The 18,488-nt window shown below is 41.8% G+C and overlaps 1 protein-coding gene across 2 annotated transcripts; it reads left to right on the top strand.

Annotated features, from left to right (window-relative positions):
- Positions 1–13,909: 13,909 nt before the first annotated feature.
- LOC143856438 (uncharacterized) lies at positions 13,910–17,506 on the top strand. Of its 2 annotated transcripts, none has more exons than XM_077366651.1 (2): positions 13,910–17,128; positions 17,253–17,506. In XM_077366651.1, the coding sequence occupies exons 1-2, from the start codon at positions 14,117–14,119 to the stop codon at positions 17,259–17,261; spliced, it is 3,021 nt and encodes a 1,006-aa protein (XP_077222766.1). In that variant the 5' UTR covers positions 13,910–14,116; the 3' UTR covers positions 17,262–17,506. The 2 variants fall into 2 exon arrangements, with proteins under 2 accessions (XP_077222766.1, XP_077222767.1); XM_077366652.1 differs by having other exon boundaries at positions 13,910–17,101; positions 17,253–17,505.
- The last annotated feature ends 982 nt before the right edge of the window (positions 17,507–18,488 follow it).

Here is an 18,488-nt window from a genome sequence, read left to right as displayed (position 1 = left end):
CTAGACGCTCTTCGTGGCACAGCAGTGGATGCAAGATTGATAAAATAAATGAAAAAGGGGCCATTCGAACACCGTCGTAGGGAATATAATACTTCAATCACCGTCGAAGGGGATGTGATTTACTTCGATCCCGTCGAAGTCGAGTTTCTCAGAGCGAAACTAGAAAATACTCCTGCAGGTGCTAATCCAAGCAACCAAAAGTTCTTAAAAGAACTCAAAAGCCAAAGGCAAATTTCATTCAATAATCAAAGTCCATTACATTACTTTCATAACATCTATTTATAATAAAAGAAACCCTAGAATCTAACTTAAGGCTTAAGCAACTAATCATAGCCGTCCATCTAAAATATCATAAATTAAACCTAAAACTTGACGAAAACTTACCTAAAATAGTAATCCGTAATAGACACTTACTATATCCTAAAATTGCCTATAACCTAGCCAAATCAAGTCCAAATCTCGTAATATTGGGCTCTTTAGATAGGTAATCGAAAAACCTTTCTCGAAACACCAAAACTAGGCCAAAAGAACAAGATTCGATGCCCTAAAAAAATACCACAAATAAAATGACGAAAATACAAATTAAAAAATAAGAAGGTTGTCTCACGCCAACGAACCGAACTATTCTTGGTGATTTCCGTCCGCATCATACTCCCTTGGTTAAAGAAACTCATCCTTGAGTTTTGAAGTGTCGAATAATGTCTATCATATGAAACTCTCGAGGATCAAATCTTACTTCACAATCTTGAAGACATAAATGTGACTTGTCTTGAAGTTGAACATGCTTGAAGTCATTAATATCAACTGTAGGCTTTAACTCTGAATTTAATATAAACGGATCAATATAAACTGAGGAAGAAATCAATGCACAATTTTTTCATTCACATATCTCTTCAATCTTCATAAGTTCACCAAATGAGATATCCAATCTAATTTCTTTTGTTGCTTCGTTTTGGATACCATAAGACTCATCGATTACCTCTTCCAGTGAATTGTTGGTCACTTTGTCACCATCAAATGTCAATAAATCACCATTAGAACTTTTAGGAAAGATTAAATATCCATCCTCTGAATATTCATCATAAATTGGTGGTGACTCCCAATTTATGATTTCTTCCTCTAAATAATAATAAAATTATCTCAAATGTGATGTTACCTCCCAATCTTGGCATTCGGCAACTCTTCTTTGAATTGATCGAAGATAATCTGTAGCCATCACGAATCCACGCAAACTTCGCTACCAAACTTTTTTCTTCAACCCAAGGAAGGAGTCGGCTCTGATACCAACTGATGCAGTCCCAAAATCTGGACGCTCTTCGTGGCGCAGCAACGGATGCAAGATTGATAAAATAAATGACAAATGGGCCCTTCGAACACCGTCGTAGGGAATATAATACTTCGATCATCGTCGAAGGGGATGTGATTTACTTCAATCCCGTCGAAGTCGAGTTTCTCAGAGCGAAACTAGAAAATAGTCCTGGAGGTGCTAATCCAAGCAACCAAATGTTCTCAAAAGAACTCAAAAGCCAAAGGCAAATTTCATTCAATAATCAAAGTCCATTACATTACTTTCATAACATCTATTTATAATAAAAGAAATCCTAAAATCTAACTTAAGGCTTAAGCAACTAATCGTAGCCGTCCATCTAAAATAACATAAATAAAACCTAAAACTTGACGAAAACTTACCTAAAATAGTAATCCCGTAATAGACACTTACTATATCGTAAAATTGCCTATAACTTAGCAAAATCAAGTCCAAATCGTGTTGTGCTAAAATTGGAATGTCTCTTTATTTTTCTAACATAGGCTTGATTTATATTAGTTTATTTGTTTCCTATGTTGATATGCTCTTATCATGCCAATATACTTTGGATTATACTTCGATTTTAATTGGTATCTCATGATAAGTAGTTAGGGGAGCATCATATTCTCATTGTATATCTTGATGCTTTATGTATTGAGCTTAAATGTTTAATCCTTCCTTTTTGCTAATACCAAAAGGGGGAGAATTTGTATAATTGATTAGATCCATTATCATATGCATTTTTGTATTATAACTTGTTAAATATAACTCATGCATATGTTGAGGGGGAGTAGTAATGAATAAATTGTTTATCTAATCCTCATAAGAGGTTCCTCCCACCTATTTAATCAATTTGGTTTGTCATCATAAAAAAGGGGGAGATTTTAAGCCCAAGGGTTTCCCATGGGTTCATTCAATGACCTTGTTTTAATGATTAACAAATACAAATTGATTAGTCGTTTATGGACTGATCATTTGCCTTGAGTGTTGTGCTTTAGACAGGTCCTGCACAAGTCAAATCAAACTAGTACACACCTTGTTGGCCTATGCTTGAAGATGAACCAACCAATGGACAAAGGAGCTAGAGCATACTTGTACAAACCACACCTTGGAGGATCTACTAAGGAGAAGCTCAACAATCATCTCAAAGTATTGAACATACAGAGAAGATCATGAAGGCCAAAGCTGGAAGATCAAGATCCAATGCAAAGGACCAAGGAGCTTGTACCACAACTTGAAGATGTCAAGCATGGAAGCTCAACCATAGAAGATCCCAGCTCAAGACTAGAATTCAAGAGAGTGGTAGAAATGGTAGAATGTATTCCTATCTCTTTTGCATTTTCTATTGTCAAGGCACATTGTTTAAACCCCTAAAACTAGTGAAAAATAATATTTTTCAAAGAGACTACAACACACCCTTAGAGCCTAATTGGATTACTGAATGACCATGTGGTGTTCCATAATTGTGAAACCCTCATGACATTCCATTTAACATGATAAAATTGAGTTCCAAAAGCCCAAAACAAAACAGCACTAAAAACAGAAATAACCTGCTGTTCATAGGCTTCTCGGAGCTCAGAGCTTGGAACTCTGAGAGTTCCCTCGGAACTCTAAGAAATGGTCCAGGAGTATAATTACTCTGTCCACTTTCTCGGAACTTCGAGAAATGGTCCAGGGAGTGAAATTCCACTATCTGGCTGTTTTCTCGGAACTCCGAGAATGGTATTTGTTCAAAAAATATAGCCATTGCGGTTACAACGGCTAGTGGTCTTTTTTATCCGAAAATTACCAATTTTCCCCTGAAACAGTAACATTGAGTTGGGAACCTATATATATATATATATATATATATATATATATATATATATATATATATATATATATATATATATATATGTTGTATGGTTTCAAAACATTAATGAGAACATTTCCAACTCTAATTAAACCCTAGAAACACACTTGCAACTATTTTTAGTTAATTTCTCTCACCAACCAAACTCATTGTGCCTTGATTTGTGAAAATCATTTGAGATTGGTTTAGGCTTAAACTTGTTTATCTTTGAGAGCATCCTATGGAGCTTCATTGTACATTGTAGGCTACTTAGAAGCAAAGCTTATCTTCTTCGAAAAGTGCTTAGATTTCGGCGGTGAAGAAAGGTGGAAGGGCATCTCGTGTTAATTCCCTTGGGTGAAAGGCTTAGTTCTCGGCCGTGTAGGAGAGACATTGTAAAGGTGGAAGGGCATCCTCATTTAATTCCCTTGGGTGTAAAAGCCTCGGAGCCGGGCGTCGTGGAGGTCTCAATAGTGGAAATCCTCAAGTGCGACCTTGAGTAGAGTGGAGCAGGCCTTTGGCCGAACCACTATAAACCTTTGTGTCACTTGTGTGATTGGTATTTCTCTCACTCCCTCTCACTCTCTTATTTGATTATTTGTGCTTGCATTGTTACTTAGAATTGAGTGAGTAGTTAGCATTGATAATCAACCTAAATATCTTAACCTTGCTAACTAGGCTATTAAATCACTTAATGAAGTTTGCTAATCAACAAAGGTTTTGAACTTACATTAATTTGTATTATTGTTTTAAGTTCAACTATTTCAAACTTAATTAAACAAGGGATAAAACTAAGTTGAAAGTAGTAAAAAATTTTAAAAGGTAAAAGTTTTATAAGCATCCTATTCACCCCCCTCTAGGTTGCCAAACCGAGTCACTCCTCGGATTTCATCATTCAAAAACACAAAAAATTTTCAAACAAATATTTTACACCCAGTTTTCGAAAAGATCTTCTCCTAGAGTTAGGAGTCTGTCCCAGATGTTTGGGGTGCCTTAGAGTAAGGAGTTTGTCCTGGTTATGTTGATGCTTTGCGTGTTTCGTGTAAGTGTCCCTAGAGTTGGGAGGCCTCGAGTCGTGGTCGGTTAAACACTTAGTCGAGCAGATGGCTAGATTAGAATGCATTTTGTTAGCCCATTGTCCAAAAAACAGTCAAGAAAAACACTCAAAATCAGAAACAAAAACCCTAAAAAACAGGCCCCGACCCTCGAAAATCAGCCATGAGGTCCAAAACTCAGACACAAAAAAATCCCAAAAACAGCCACAAAAAAGCCCAAAAAACAGTAATGATAAACCCCCACAAAATCAGACATTTGAAAAGAAAAGTATATCACCCGAATGAGAATATCATATTATTAAAAGGGAAATAGTGCAAATATCAGCCCCTGCAAATTAATGTTGGGAATTGATACCACCATGACCATATTTTGACCATGGTACTAAGTCATCTTGTCTGTTATTGGTAAAGCTTTTGTCAAGAACAATTACAATGCTTGAAGGAGACTACATAACAGAGAAATCAATTATACTGAAAAAAGAAAAAAAAATGATTTTTATGCCAAGAATTAAAAGATGATAGTCCCAATATCAATAGCCAACTAATAATGTCACCACCACCGAGTTCATATCATCATATCCAAAAAATTTGACTTTTATTCTTATGATAACTAACAGAGATGGTTTTAACTCTTAGAAATAACAAGATAAAAGAGAAAGGGTGAACTTCTATAAATGAAGCTTCTGAGTACAACTACAGGAGAAACCATTGACGCGAGAAGGGTAAGCAAAATGGGTGCAATCAATGCCGCATAGCAATGCCTATGTCAAAAGCATGAGAAGGTGAAAACTAATACATGCACTACTCTGTTTAAAAATAACTACACCAATTTTATCCCATCTTTTGCAAGCAAAACATTACCCAATCAAAATAAAAGGCAAGTGGATTTGAAACAATTTTAGGACTTACGGTGGTTCTGTTATGAATAGTAAAGAGTACTAGCTAAAATGCAAAATTACTGTGAAGATTTCACTAAGCTTACTTGTTTTTCATTATTCAAAGAGACATTAAGATTTTCATGATCTATAATTAACTGCACTGAACTATCCAAATAAAGAAATAGGGCACTGACAGAGTTGCATAATCATCTAGATAGGAACATCTACCTAACAAAATGACACATGGCAAATCAATAGAGTTGATAGGATATAGCAATGTAGACCTTATTTCCCATGAGAAAGAGAAAAGTGACAGAAAAGGAAGGGAGAGTTAGATTATCTTGGGGTTAGATATGAGGGTTTAAGCCATAACTACAGACTGAGCATGATTTTTGCTCTCAAATTTGCAGACACAGAAATCTAAAGCTGAAATTAGAACCAAAATTCAAAAATCGAAGAGAAAGTGAAAACACTAAAATCAAAGACTAGAGAAACCAAAAGAAAACAAGGAAAATTAAAGGAAAATGAAATTTAGAAAGTAGTAGAACACCACAAATCAGAGAATAAAATGAATAAGAAGACTAGCAATGAAGGATAAATCAAGGAACAAGAATGAAGAAAGAGATGGAGAGTAATACCCTTTTCTTATGTGATGCACCGCTTCAATGGTAGTTGCTTAATTCTGAGGTGGATGCCGGATTTGGCAAACTCGATGACTGGTGCCGGAATCGATGGGAAATCGCATTGCCCTTTTATAAGTGAGGGTGTGCTGCTATCAGCACACCCTTGCTTTGATAAATGCACCCTTTTCAATCATTTTCTTCTATAATTATTCACACATTCGAACTAGTATTGGCACACCCTGTCTTGAAAATTCACTCCTCTTTTTCTTGGAGAGAGGGAGAGAGCAGGTTGTACAAAAGTGTTGAACCGATTGTGGCTTTGCAAATCACAACCACTAATTGGGGTGAATTTAATCACTGCCTTTTCCTTTTTGCTTCTTCCTATTTTTTGGGAAAATATAATTCTCTTTTTACCTTCTCCGTGTATTTTTGGGCAAAAGACTATAATTTTGTTTTTACCTCTACGACTACTTTCCCTCTAAATTTTTAGCCGAAAAGAAGAAAATTAATTTTTAGTAGCTGTTCATGAGAACTTTATTTAATTCGAAATTAATGCGGAAGTTACCTCCGGCAATGACGATTAGAATCGAATATCACGACTCCCCTGAACTTCGATGAACCACGAACACGATCTCCTCTGTGCACACGAACAAGAGAAGAGAGATCTTTTAATCTTAAGAAGACCTTAAGGCTCGATTGATGGAATTGTAGGCACACTTTCCTCTCCGATTAGGGACCCTCTCTTTAGATGGAACTTTAGTTATACGTATGTGTGTGTTTCCATCAAACTGAACACACATATATATAGATTTTGGAACTCACGTATTTGTGTCCTTCCACACCTCTAACACTAATGTGTTTTAGAGTTTCAAAACACTTGGGACTTATCTCTTAAAACTTCCTTTATGAATAGAATAGAAGGTGGAGAAGGAAATAGAAAAGCCAACGTTTTTCTCTTCAAGTGGGACCCACCTTGGACACTGAAGCTTATGATCGAAAAACATAAGGGCGGACGCAACCCATGCAACTTGTATCATGTATGTGTCTTATATTTTTATTCTTCTGAGCTCTTTGTAGCTTATATCGGATGATCTCAAAAAAAAAAATTGAATTCACAAAGTAGGTTTACTAATCCCTTGCGACCTTAGAGGGTAGGGTGTTTCCATTCAGTATCTCCTCAGCTAAAGTTTCGGTGCAAATATTTACTACTTCAATTTCTTCTATAAAGGCATGACTCGGTGTTCCTCCTTTTGTTTAAGCATTTGCTTTATTTCAAGGGGAGTTTTGTCGGCCTCCTCATCCGAGGAAGGATTGTTGACTTTATTAATGTCATTTTATCAGAAGCATACACAAGAACTGACATGAAATTAAACTTTTATTGAATTAATCAAAAGAGATTACATCGGTTATATTTGTGTAGACACCCCATTTTGACCGTGCCCTAAAACCTTCCAATCTTATGCAAAACCCCATCAAACCAACAGAGGAAAATACATTGCCATCAAGAAATTCAAGTAGTCCAAGGATGGGGATGATGTCTCTCTCACCATGATTAGGGAGATCATGTTGATGTGGAATTTTTGTTTTTTTATAAAAAAAAATGTGGTCAAATTTGCGAATTTACACATCAATTATGCCGCTAAGTCATGGTTCTAACAGCTGCTCCATGGGGCCGAGCATTATAAAAGTCCTGGTTGCATGTGGGTTGTTGGATGCATTTTATATTGGGTTATTAACTTTAGCCAATATTTCAAAGGGTGGAAGTCAAAGCCATACCTAATCACTTTCGACTTAGACCTCCCCTTTAGAATAAAATAGTCGAAATATATCATGAGGGGTCTGTCCTGTGAAGGAAAAAGAGTGAACATATCATTTATAGGTAGAGTGGTTTTGCTTGGGCTGCCCCGATAGACAACTAAGGTGGGTATAAATCAAGTGGGGGTGTGCATTTACTAAGGCAAGGGGGTGTCAAAATCAACACACCCCTCATCTATATACTAAAAGTCTGTTCGTAGAGGAGAGGAGGAGGATTTTTTTTTGAGAAAACAGGAGGGAAGCGTGAGTGAAAAAGAGAGAGAGAGACCCACCTCCTCCGGCCGGCCAACCGTCACCTCCCCCATCTCTTCTTCTCCACCGGAACTCCACCCTTGCCACCGTCAACCACCACCGAAACCCCACCAAAAATCCATCTCTGCAACCGGTCTCTCGAACCACCCAAAAACCCAAAAACCCAAATAGCCACCTCTACCTTCTCTCACCACCTTCTCCGGCATCCTCCCAGCCAACCACCGGAGCTCCACCGGCATCCCATCTCCTCCACCCTACCTCCAGCGGGTCCTACATCAGCGGGTCCCACATCAGCGGGCCCCACATCAGCGGGCCGACTCCGTCAACATCTTCCTGGATCTTCTGTTCCTCCTATTATAGCCGGTGTAAGTTCAGTTTTTTATTTTATAATTAGTCATTCTTTGCACTACACGATACACCACAGTAGCGGGTCCCACAGCGGGTCCCACATCAGTGGGTCCCACAGCGGATCCCACATCAGCGGGTCCCACATCAGCAGGGTCCCACAGCGGGTCCTACAGTGGCGGGTCCCTCAGTGGCGGGTCCCACATCAGCGGGTCCCACAGTGGGTCCCACATCAGCGGGTCCCACATCAGCGGGTCCCACAGTGGGTCCCACATCAGCGGGTCCCACATCAGTGGGTCCCACAACAGTGGGTCCCACAGTGGGTCCCACATCAACGGGTCCCACATCAGTGGGTCCCACATCAACGGGTCCCACATCAGCGGGTCCCACATCAACGGGTCCCACATCAACGGGTCCCACAGCGGGTCCCAAAGCGGGTCCCACAGAGGGTCCCACATCCGTGGGTCCCACAGCGGGTCCCACATCAGCGGGTCCCACAACAGGTCCCAAAGCGAGTCCCACAGAGGGTCCCACATCCGCGGGTCCGACAGCGGGTCCCACAACGGGTCCCACAACGGGTCCCGCAGCGGGTCCCACAACAGCGGGTCCCACATCAACGAGTCCTACTATGAATAGTAGTTTTGAATAGTACTTATAAATAGTAATTATGAATAGTAGTTTTGAATAGTACCTATAAATAGTAATTATGAATAGTATTTTTGAATAGTAATCTTGTATAGTAATTATAAATAGTAATTATAACAGTCTTCAGCACAGGAGTCAGTCCTTCAGTCAGTCCAGGAGTTTTTCCTATCATCATAGGGGTTAGGATTCTGTCCATCCTCTCATCAAATCGTGATCTTTACCCGCTCCTGCAAGGTATATGATGCTGTCCAACCCTTGCCGAGTTATTTTCCTGTTCGTTCCCCCGCAAAGTATAGGATGATGTCCAACCTTTGCGGGATTCCAGAAGTCTCCCTACCCTTATGATGATAGGATTTTATTCTCTGGTGTCAAAAAACAATAAAAACATTTCAAAAATACTTGAAAACAACAAAAACATTCCAAAAAACACTTGAAAATTCAAAAACATCTAAAAAACAATTCAAAATCCAAAAACATTTTAAAAATCAAAATTTCAAAAAATCTTGAGTCATGTGCAGAGTAGTTAGGAATTCTGGTCCGAACTACGTTGGCTTGATCCCTTTCAACAGGGTACGTAGTGCAGCTTGGGGTCCACATCCCAGGTCCAGCCAAACCTTTAAAAATAAACATTTTAAATATTCCAAAAAAATACAAAAAAACTTCAAAACCTTTTCAAAAAAGATCTTCCCCTAGAGTTAGGAGTCTGTCCTAGATATTTAGGGTGTTTTAGAGTTAGGAGTCGGTCCTGATTTGTATTGATATGGTGTGTCCTGTCGTGTGAGTGTCCCTAGAGTTAGGAGGCCTCAAGTCGATCGGTTAGACATTTAGTCGAACCGATGGCTAGACTAGGAAGCATATAGTCAACCCATGGTTTTCCTTAGAATGCACAGCCTAGATACACATAGGATATAGGGCCCACCTGCATTAGCTTAAGGCTAATCAACTTGCATTAGTTAGGGCATATAGAGTCCTAAAAATTACAATCCACTTGAATTTAAGCAATCGCACAAAAAACTTTAAACATCAGTCGAGTCTAGTGGATCGAGTCTAGGATAGCGGTCCTAGAGTTTTAGGCATCGTAGTTTAGAATAGGGCACCGAACTACGTAGTGCAGCTAGGATGGATGGCCATCCTGGTCCGAGTCAAGTATTGCATTAGAGTCTAGGGCTTGTCGTGTCGGGTCATGTGTCGAGTCGTGTTGTGTTGTGTGTTTTGCTGTGTTTTCTTATTTTTATGTACAGATCCTATACCTTTAGCTGTAGCATGCATGTGTTTGCCCACCAGAACTTAGACACCAATCAGGCATGTCACTCATAACCTAGCTATTCTTAGGCGACATATCTTTCATTTCTTTTGTGTGTGCTTCTTATTCGTCTCCGAGACATGCATGATTAGCTAGACGTTATCTCGGAGATATTCGTTCCCATTTCGCATGATTTTCGCCCAAAACTCTTCAAAATTAATAATAAATGGCATAAGAGACCAGGTGCTAGCACTTGGGCGAATTGGGGGCGCCTAATCCCTTCCCCATTCGTCATCAGGCACGAACCCTATTTTATATCTCTGGTTATCCGTTGCAACAGAGCACAGCATGGGATCCAGGGCCCACTTCCTTGGATGGCGACTCTTCTTTGTTTAAGGTACGCCTCGAATCTGGGCTAGTCCCCGAATCGAGAGGTATCTCACTTTACATCGCCGCTCATGCTGTGAGGGGCACTCTTTCGAGAGTTCCTTGGTGGGGCTCTCCTTCACGTGGACGATCTCCTGAGACTCGCGCGGGGGCCCGTCCTCCACGCCCGTCCCGGATCGGGGTCCACAGGCTGGCGACTCTGCTGGGGAACTCTTGAAACATTGCCTAACTCTGTAAAAATGCCATTGTTACTAATTTTGAGGAAATTTGGGCCAAAATCGAGTTAAATGGGAACTTTATCGTTAGAAATCCAGGGGCACCAAGTAGGTGCGTAAATAAAACAAGGGATTCACACACTGCACATCATGCATTGTCATATTCTTTATTTCTTTCATTTTCCTTATTGGCCTCAGGGAATAGATAGGACGCGCACCAGATGGGAGCCGTTGTATCTATTTCCTAGCTATGCGCCGGAGCTGCAGCCGTAGACACTGGGTGTGCTGGTGTTCTACAGCAGCCGATGAGCAATGAACATACTCTGTATAATGCTGGGTGTGCTGGCGTTATACATCAAGGGTATGGTCATAGGCATAGTACCCTGCAGAAATGCCTGGGCCCTACTTTCATTTCATTATATTATGTATATATATTAGTTGCTCCCTTTAGAACCAAAATTAGGGAACCCTTGCTAGGACACTATATATATGTACTCATATAGGACGAACATATGTTGCTTACACATGTGAAGCCTAGAGTTAGGAGCCTTGTCCGATTTGTAGACTAGGGTAGCTCACCTTGTGTGGCTACAGCGCGGTCCTAGTACACTCATCAGTCTGTCACGAGTCGAGACCTCTTTGGCTCCGCTAGATCAGGTTAGGGCCGGTGCCCCTGGTTAGGATATGTATGTATATATGTACGTGTACGTGTTATATTTATTCTCAGATTAGGACCTGTCTCCTAGATTAGGTTTCTATGTCTGTCGCAGTCGTGCATTCCTTCAGATCTGATCGATGACCCTTACTCTTGCTTGGCAGTCAGCCAAATCAATGATTTACCCCGTAATCTCTTATCATATGGTCCCCCGGTGTGTTGGGTTCATGTGTTCGAATTGTTCTGATCCATTATCATCAGGTGGAGTCTATTCCTTCTTTCAGTTTGGGTCTGGCCGACGGTTTTGTTCACCACCTTTCATGGTCATGGTCCAGTCCTTGATTCCTTATTTTCCTGTTCGGTCTGTGTGCTAACCTGTTAGACCGGGGTCTGTCTATCAATAGAATTTTCTGGTCTAACTATCAGCTACATAGTTTCATTCCCTAGTCTTCAAAATGGTTAATCATTTTCTCTGGTCTTTATCCTGATCATGGTCTATGTTTTGTCTCCAGAGTTTATGGTGGTGTTGTTTCTTTGTACATGTATTACTCGCTGAGTCGATGTACAGTTTTGCCACCGTCTTGTACGTACCCTATTTGTTGAGTCAGTCGCTCAGATCAGGCCACCTTTTGCAGTAGGCGTTCCAAGTCTGATCCATCCTATTTGCACTCCTTCGATGCAGTCGATAGTATTTCTTTTACCTTGTTGAGATTATGTCTGTCGTTTTGTCTTCAGATTGTACGAGTCTTTTCTGTATATTCAGTGTTGTCGGTTGTTTAGGTTAGGACCCTCTTTTCCAGTGAGGGATTCCTGGTTTAATCAATCATATGTACATTCTTTCAGAGTCACCTGATTAGTGGTCTGTACTCGTCACTCTCGTGACCATGACCTATTCATTGCCTTTTTCATGTTGTGTACACAGATCCATGACATATATGTATATTACCCTTCGACTGTGTACCCTTTCTTTGGATGTGTCATAGATCCGTACTGTGTGTAGATATTACTCATTGGGTTAGATTTTTGCTATTTGCATGTTCTGTCTTAGATGTGGTCGACGGCTTGTCCGCTGTCTCTGTGACCATGATCTATCATTATCGATCCTCTTGATCATACAGTTGTCAATGTCCATCATCATATTTGAGACCCAGTCTATGACCTACTTCTGTCATTTTGTGGCCGTGGTCTACCTTTCTGATATATTCGAAAGTCCACGTTTATTGATGAACAAAATTTGTGTCACCAGTTGTATCCTTCCCATGATCGGTCAAATTTATCCCTATTATTTCATTATTCAGGGTTATCTTCACTCTCTTCTGATCTTATCCTATCTGTGATTAGGTTAAATCATGTCGAACAAAGTGATGAGGGTTTGGATAAGTGAGTCAATTCGAGCTCTCCCGCGCGAGCGTGCACAGTGGAGTACGGCCGACAGGTTCATCAGCACGTTTAATAATTTGAGCGCATCCGGTGTGAATTGGCAATTTCTTCAAGCAGCTGCAAGACTCTGGGATCCTATTCTTCATGTTTTTCAATTTGGTCCCTTTGAAATCTGTCCTATATTCGAGGATTGGTGCGCCCTGTTAGAACTCCCACCCGAGGGACTCTGGATCCAACCTTCGAGTATAGCGTCTCCTCGTTCCATTTTCTGTAAGCTTTTCGAGAACCAAACTGTTGATGCTATGCCCTATTTCAAAGACACGTACGTGCAATTCGATGACCTCATTGAGCGTTTTTCTAAAAACGTTGACCCTATCGATTCCCGTTTCCAAAATTGTCGACGCAGTGCCTTAATCTTTGGTGTCCTTGCACGTCACGTTGTCCGTGAAGACTCCAGTATTGCCCCTGTGACCTTATTGAGTGTAGTCGATCAAATTCATGAAGGAAGGAATCCTGTCCCCCTCATGCTAGCAGAAACCTTCTCTGGGCTGGATCTTATTGCTAGGCAAGAGGTGAAAGATAATTTCCATGGGTGCGTCAAGTTACTTTATTTATGGCTCTGTGAAAAACTCACCATCCTTCGGCCACAGAGTTCCCTTCAGTACACCCTCAAGGATCATCTTTCGTGGCAACCAATGGCCAATAAACCTCAATCCATTGATGAGTGGCGTAATTGGTTGCAACACGTGGAGGAGGATCAATTTCACTGGGTGAGTCATTCATGCTTACATGTTATCACTAGCACCTACCCACACCCATTTGTGTATCTTATGGGTTTGGAAAAGTCAACCTTTTATGCGCCCACTCGTCTGCTTCACCAGATCACGGGAAATCCATGTCCTCCCGGATTTGTAACCCCTCCTCCTTGCGAAAAGCTTACTCCCGGTCTCATAAAGTCTATAGTAGCTGCTTGGGGAAACAAGGTTACCACTAAGAGACTTGCTCTATCATCTAAAGTTCATCGGAAGGAGTTACCAGAAAAGCCTGCGGGAAAGAGAGCTCGGATCATGGAACATTGAAGACCATTTTCATGCAATTGTCATTTTAATTTCAAGTTTCATTATGCTCATTTGGTTCATCTACTTGTTTATCAATCGTAACTACAGTCGGATTTGTGAATCGTAACTACAGTCGGATTTGTGATTAATGGAAATGTGTTCTTTTCAATTTCTCTTGTCTGGAATTTGTGTGAAGTGTTCCATCTCAATTGTCAAATGTGCAATCTAACTTATTAACTTCCATTCAGGAGTCTTAGCGGGACATCATTGCTCCCAAGAAAGTCAATTCAAAACCAGCCTGGTCCCGTCCGTCTTCAGATTCCAGGCTGAATAGACTTTCTTTTTCCCCAGAATCCTTTACTTCTCCTGCGCCGCTTCTCCTTGGTTGTCCAGAAATTCTTTCACCCATTTCACTTGCATCTGAATCAATGGAAGGTACCGGAAACAACAATCCAGATACGAATGAGATGATGAAGGCTATCCTTCTTCAGCTGAGTGCCATGAAGGACGACATAACCCTCTTGAAAAATGATCATCTTTCTACCTCTAAAGATCATGCCAATCAGCAGTCTCCAGTCATACCTTCCGTTCCTCTTGTTCCATCCAGGCCGGCTGTATTGCCTGAATTCGAAGACTTTGATGAGGGCCAGTACGCAGCAGAGAACTGTCTTCCCAACCTGGGAAATCCTGATAAAGCACAAGAATTGGCTGGCCAAATTGAAAAGCTGACCCGGGATATGGAAACCATGAAGTGCCAAGGTCCCAAAAATTTGGATATGTCTGAATTCATGATAGCTCCAGGGGTCGTACTTCCGCCCAAGTTCAAAATGCCAGACTTTGACAAATACGACGGAATGGGGTGCCCTCGTAGCCATCTCAAGTCAGTCATTCCTCTATTGCAGCAGCACGGTTTATCCCCAGAGCAGATTGCTTTGGTGTTCCCTAGAACTTTGACCGGGACAGCCAAGAAGTGGTTTTTGCATCTGAAGCCAGAAGAAAGCAGGACTCTTGAAGGTGTAGCTAACAAATTTGTTCAGCAATTCTCCATGGAAGAGGGGATTGACGTGACAAAAAGGGATCTGAAATCGCTGAAGCAGGGACCTAATGAGACATTTACTTCCTTCATTCGACGATGGAGGAGAAAGGCAGCACAAATGACCCACAAGTTACCGGATGACGATCTTATCAAGATTGCCGTCAAGAATCTTTCCCCCTTTTACTTTCCTCATATGTCAATCCAGTACTTCAATGACTTCGATCACCTGATCAAGACCGGGACAAGAATCGAGGACATACTGGCTAAGGGCGGCCTGAGAACTAGGGCCTCCACTTCAGATGTCAGAGAGGGAAAAAGGCCTATGGCGCCTCCGAAGGAAGTTAACAACATGAATACTGCTCGTCCAGTTAGGAGAGAAGGTCCCGGAGGAGTTCGTCCGGAAAGAAATGAGCCCAGAGAGTTCACTCCTTTACCTTATTCCCTGTCTGTAGCTCTCAAAAAGCTGTTGAGAGACAAGAAGATCACTCTACTAGAACCCCGGGAAGTTCCCAATCCTCTCCCGAAATACTGGAGAAAAGATCAGTACTGCGAATATCACCAGAGTGTTGGGCATTTGACTGACAGATGTTTGGCACTAAGGCATAGGATCCAGGATAAGATCGAGGCAAAAGAAATTGTGGTGGAAGCTCTTCCCAATGTCACCAGGAATCCATTGCCGACGCATACTATGCCTCCTCCAAATGTCTACGCTATTCTCACTGAAGAGGTTGTCCTGGACCATTCTCGTATATGCGCCGTTATCTCTGATGAGCCGTATATCTTACGATGGGAATCCGATGATGAAGAATTAAAGCGCGAAGAGCCTTATGTCTTATCCTCTGCGCAAGAAGTTGGGGAATCCTCTGGATGTCCTTATGTCCTCAGATTCGAGGGGGAGGAGGAGAAAAGCAAAGTCCCATATGTCCTTAAGCTTGAGGACGAGGACTTGCTGCTGTTGAACGATCCGTGTGATGAGGTTCGCCATGTTACCCGTGGTGGACGTTTCTTTAAGCCCCCTGAGTTGAGAGCAGAGAATCCCGCTGAGATTGCCAGAGCTGTTGAGAATCAGAATCAGAGGTTGAGTCCTGAGGAAGATGAGGACATTCTGTTGAAGCAGCTTAGAAAGACCCAAGCTAATATTTCTATCTGGGGTCTGTTGATGTCATCACCTAAGCATCGGCAGGTTATACTTCGTGAATTGAATACAGCGCAGGTGTCTGTGAATATAACCCCTGATGAGCTGGTTGGGCTCGTATCTATGGCCAGATCAGCTATGACCGTGTCCTTCTCGGATGAAGATTTGACCCCGGAGGGTAAGAATCACACAAAATCTCTCAGAATTACCGTCGTGTGCAATAAGAAGAAAGTGCCAGAGGTTTTGGTCGACAACGGGTCAGCTCTGAATGTGTGTCCTTTGAGCACCGCTACTGCCTTGGGGTTTGGGCCGAATGACTATATTCCGTCGGAGCAGGGGATACTAGCTTATGATGGGACTAGGAGAGACGTCATCGGCACCTTGGTCACCGAAATTGAGATCGGAGGTGAAGTGTTTGACGTAGAATTCCAAGTTCTAGATATCAAGACCTCTTTCTTTCTCCTTCTCGGCCGACCTTGGCTTCACAAAGTCGGAGTAGTTCCTTCCACTGTCCATCAGAAGCTCAAGTTCATCAAGAATAACAGAATTATCACTGTTAGAGGGGATCCAGAACCAGAGGTTGGGCAGATTTCCCAAGAGCAGATCGGTTCAAGCACCATAGATGTCAGTCTGACTGGATTTTCACTTGAAGTTTCAACCATTACTATGGAAGAAGCCATGAATGAGGAAATTTTGTTTATGTCCAGTACAAATGCGCAGGTAGCCCGAATAATGCGCAAGTATGGGTATATTCCTGGAACTGGTCTGGGGAGAAGCCTGCAAGGTTTAACTGAGTGGCCGGAGCTGAAGGTTGCAAACAATTTGTTCGGGTTAGGATATGAACCCACCCAGAAAGAGATCAAGGAGAGAAAGCAGTACATGCTGAAGTGGGCAGAGCTGCGTCGTCGGGGCCTAGAGCTGCCTATGGGGCCGTTCAGTCTGTTGATGAATGGTAAGTACAGGAAAGAAGGAGCCGATCGCCCGTTCTATGGTTTTCCCGAGCCGTGGTTTGATGAGTCTGGAAAAGAGTTACCAGGTTTTGAAATCTTCTCCACTGATGAATTGCCAGATGAATACTTCCATGGACAGATTGTAGCCGTCGAAAAGCAGGAATCTGATTGGGCTAAGAACTTAGAGTCGCAGCTTCTGGACTCCCTCTTCGAGGTTGAGGCACCGGTCATTGCTATGATCGGAAAAGATGCACGCTTCCTGAATCCGAAGGGCCGAATTACCCCAGCTGAGGTACCCCTTGATAACTGGACTTCTCAGGTCATTCCTCAATTAGTTCTTCAGTGTGGTCATGTTCCTCCAAAAGAGTCTCAAGTTTCTGAGTATGTGTCTGTTTCCGAGTCAAATATAAAGTCTGCTATTTCTAACAATTCTTTGGATGCAGGTACCTTAGAAAGCTTAGACATTCCTGGTGTGGGTGGCGAGTCCTCCGGTATAGATGTTGTCTATGAAGATGAGTCTGTTATGGAATATACTACAAAGTCCATACATGGTCCAGTTGAGTCAAGTGTCAGCATTTCAGTTGACGATGCAAACTTTCTTTTTGAGCATACTGTAAAGCCTGCTGTGGGCCAGTTGATCAATGATGTAAACTTTGATTCTATGAATGAAATAAAGGACTCGTTTCAGTATCTTCCTGTCTCTGTTTCTGCTTCTCAAATTGATAAAACTAATAACAATGATCAAGACTCCCCCTCTTACGAGGATGTCGACGAAACTCCCCCTGAGATCAAACACATGATTACTCAGGAGGAGCAGCGTCGGGCTAAACCACTTGAAGAAGAAATTGAAATCGTCAACATAGGTGATGAAACCTTAATTCGGGAAATACGGATTGGCAAAACGTTATCCCCGGAGGAGCGTGAAGAATTAATCACTTTGCTTAAAGAATACGAAGAAGTTTTTGCTTGGTCCTATGATGACATGCCAGGATTAAGCGAAGACATAGTCCAGCATCGTCTTCCCTTAATCCCAGGCGCCAAGCCGAAAAAGCAAAAACTTCGAAAATTAAAACCAGAATGGGAATTGAAAGTCCATGATGAAGTCAAGAAGCTGTTAGATGCGGGCTTCATTCAAGTGGTTGAATATCCGGAATGGCTGGCTAACATAGTACCGGTGCCCAAGAAGGACGGAAAAGTCAGAATGTGCGTGGATTTCAGAGATTTAAACAAGGCGAGTCCCAAGGATGACTTTCCTTTGCCGAGCATCGATCGCCTGGTGGATAATACAGCTGGTCACGCTTTGTTATCCTTTATGGATGGGTTTTCCGGATATAATCAGATCAAGATGGCCCCTGAGGACATGATAAAAACTGCGTTCACCACTCCATGGGGAACATATTGCTACAAAGTAATGCCGTTTGGGTTGAAGAATGCAGGGGCAACCTATCAGAGGGCGGCTACCACCTTATTGCATGACATGATTCACAAAGAGGTCGAGGTTTATGTCGATGACATGATTGTTAAATCCAAGACTCGACCAGAGCACGCCATAGTCCTGGGGAAGTTTTTTGAAAGGATCCGGAAGTACAAGCTTCGCTTGAACCCGAGCAAGTGTGTATTCGGGGTCACTTCAGGGAAGTTGTTGGGATTCATGGTCAGCGAAAGAGGGATCGAGGTAG

The sequence above is a fragment of the Tasmannia lanceolata genome, unplaced genomic scaffold, assembly GCF_043159265.1.
Source record: "Tasmannia lanceolata isolate RefF3 unplaced genomic scaffold, GAP_Taslan_0.1 ptg000023l, whole genome shotgun sequence".
NCBI classification, from domain to species: Eukaryota; Viridiplantae; Streptophyta; class Magnoliopsida; order Canellales; family Winteraceae; genus Tasmannia; species Tasmannia lanceolata.
This window is presented reverse-complemented; position numbering and strand designations above follow the sequence as displayed.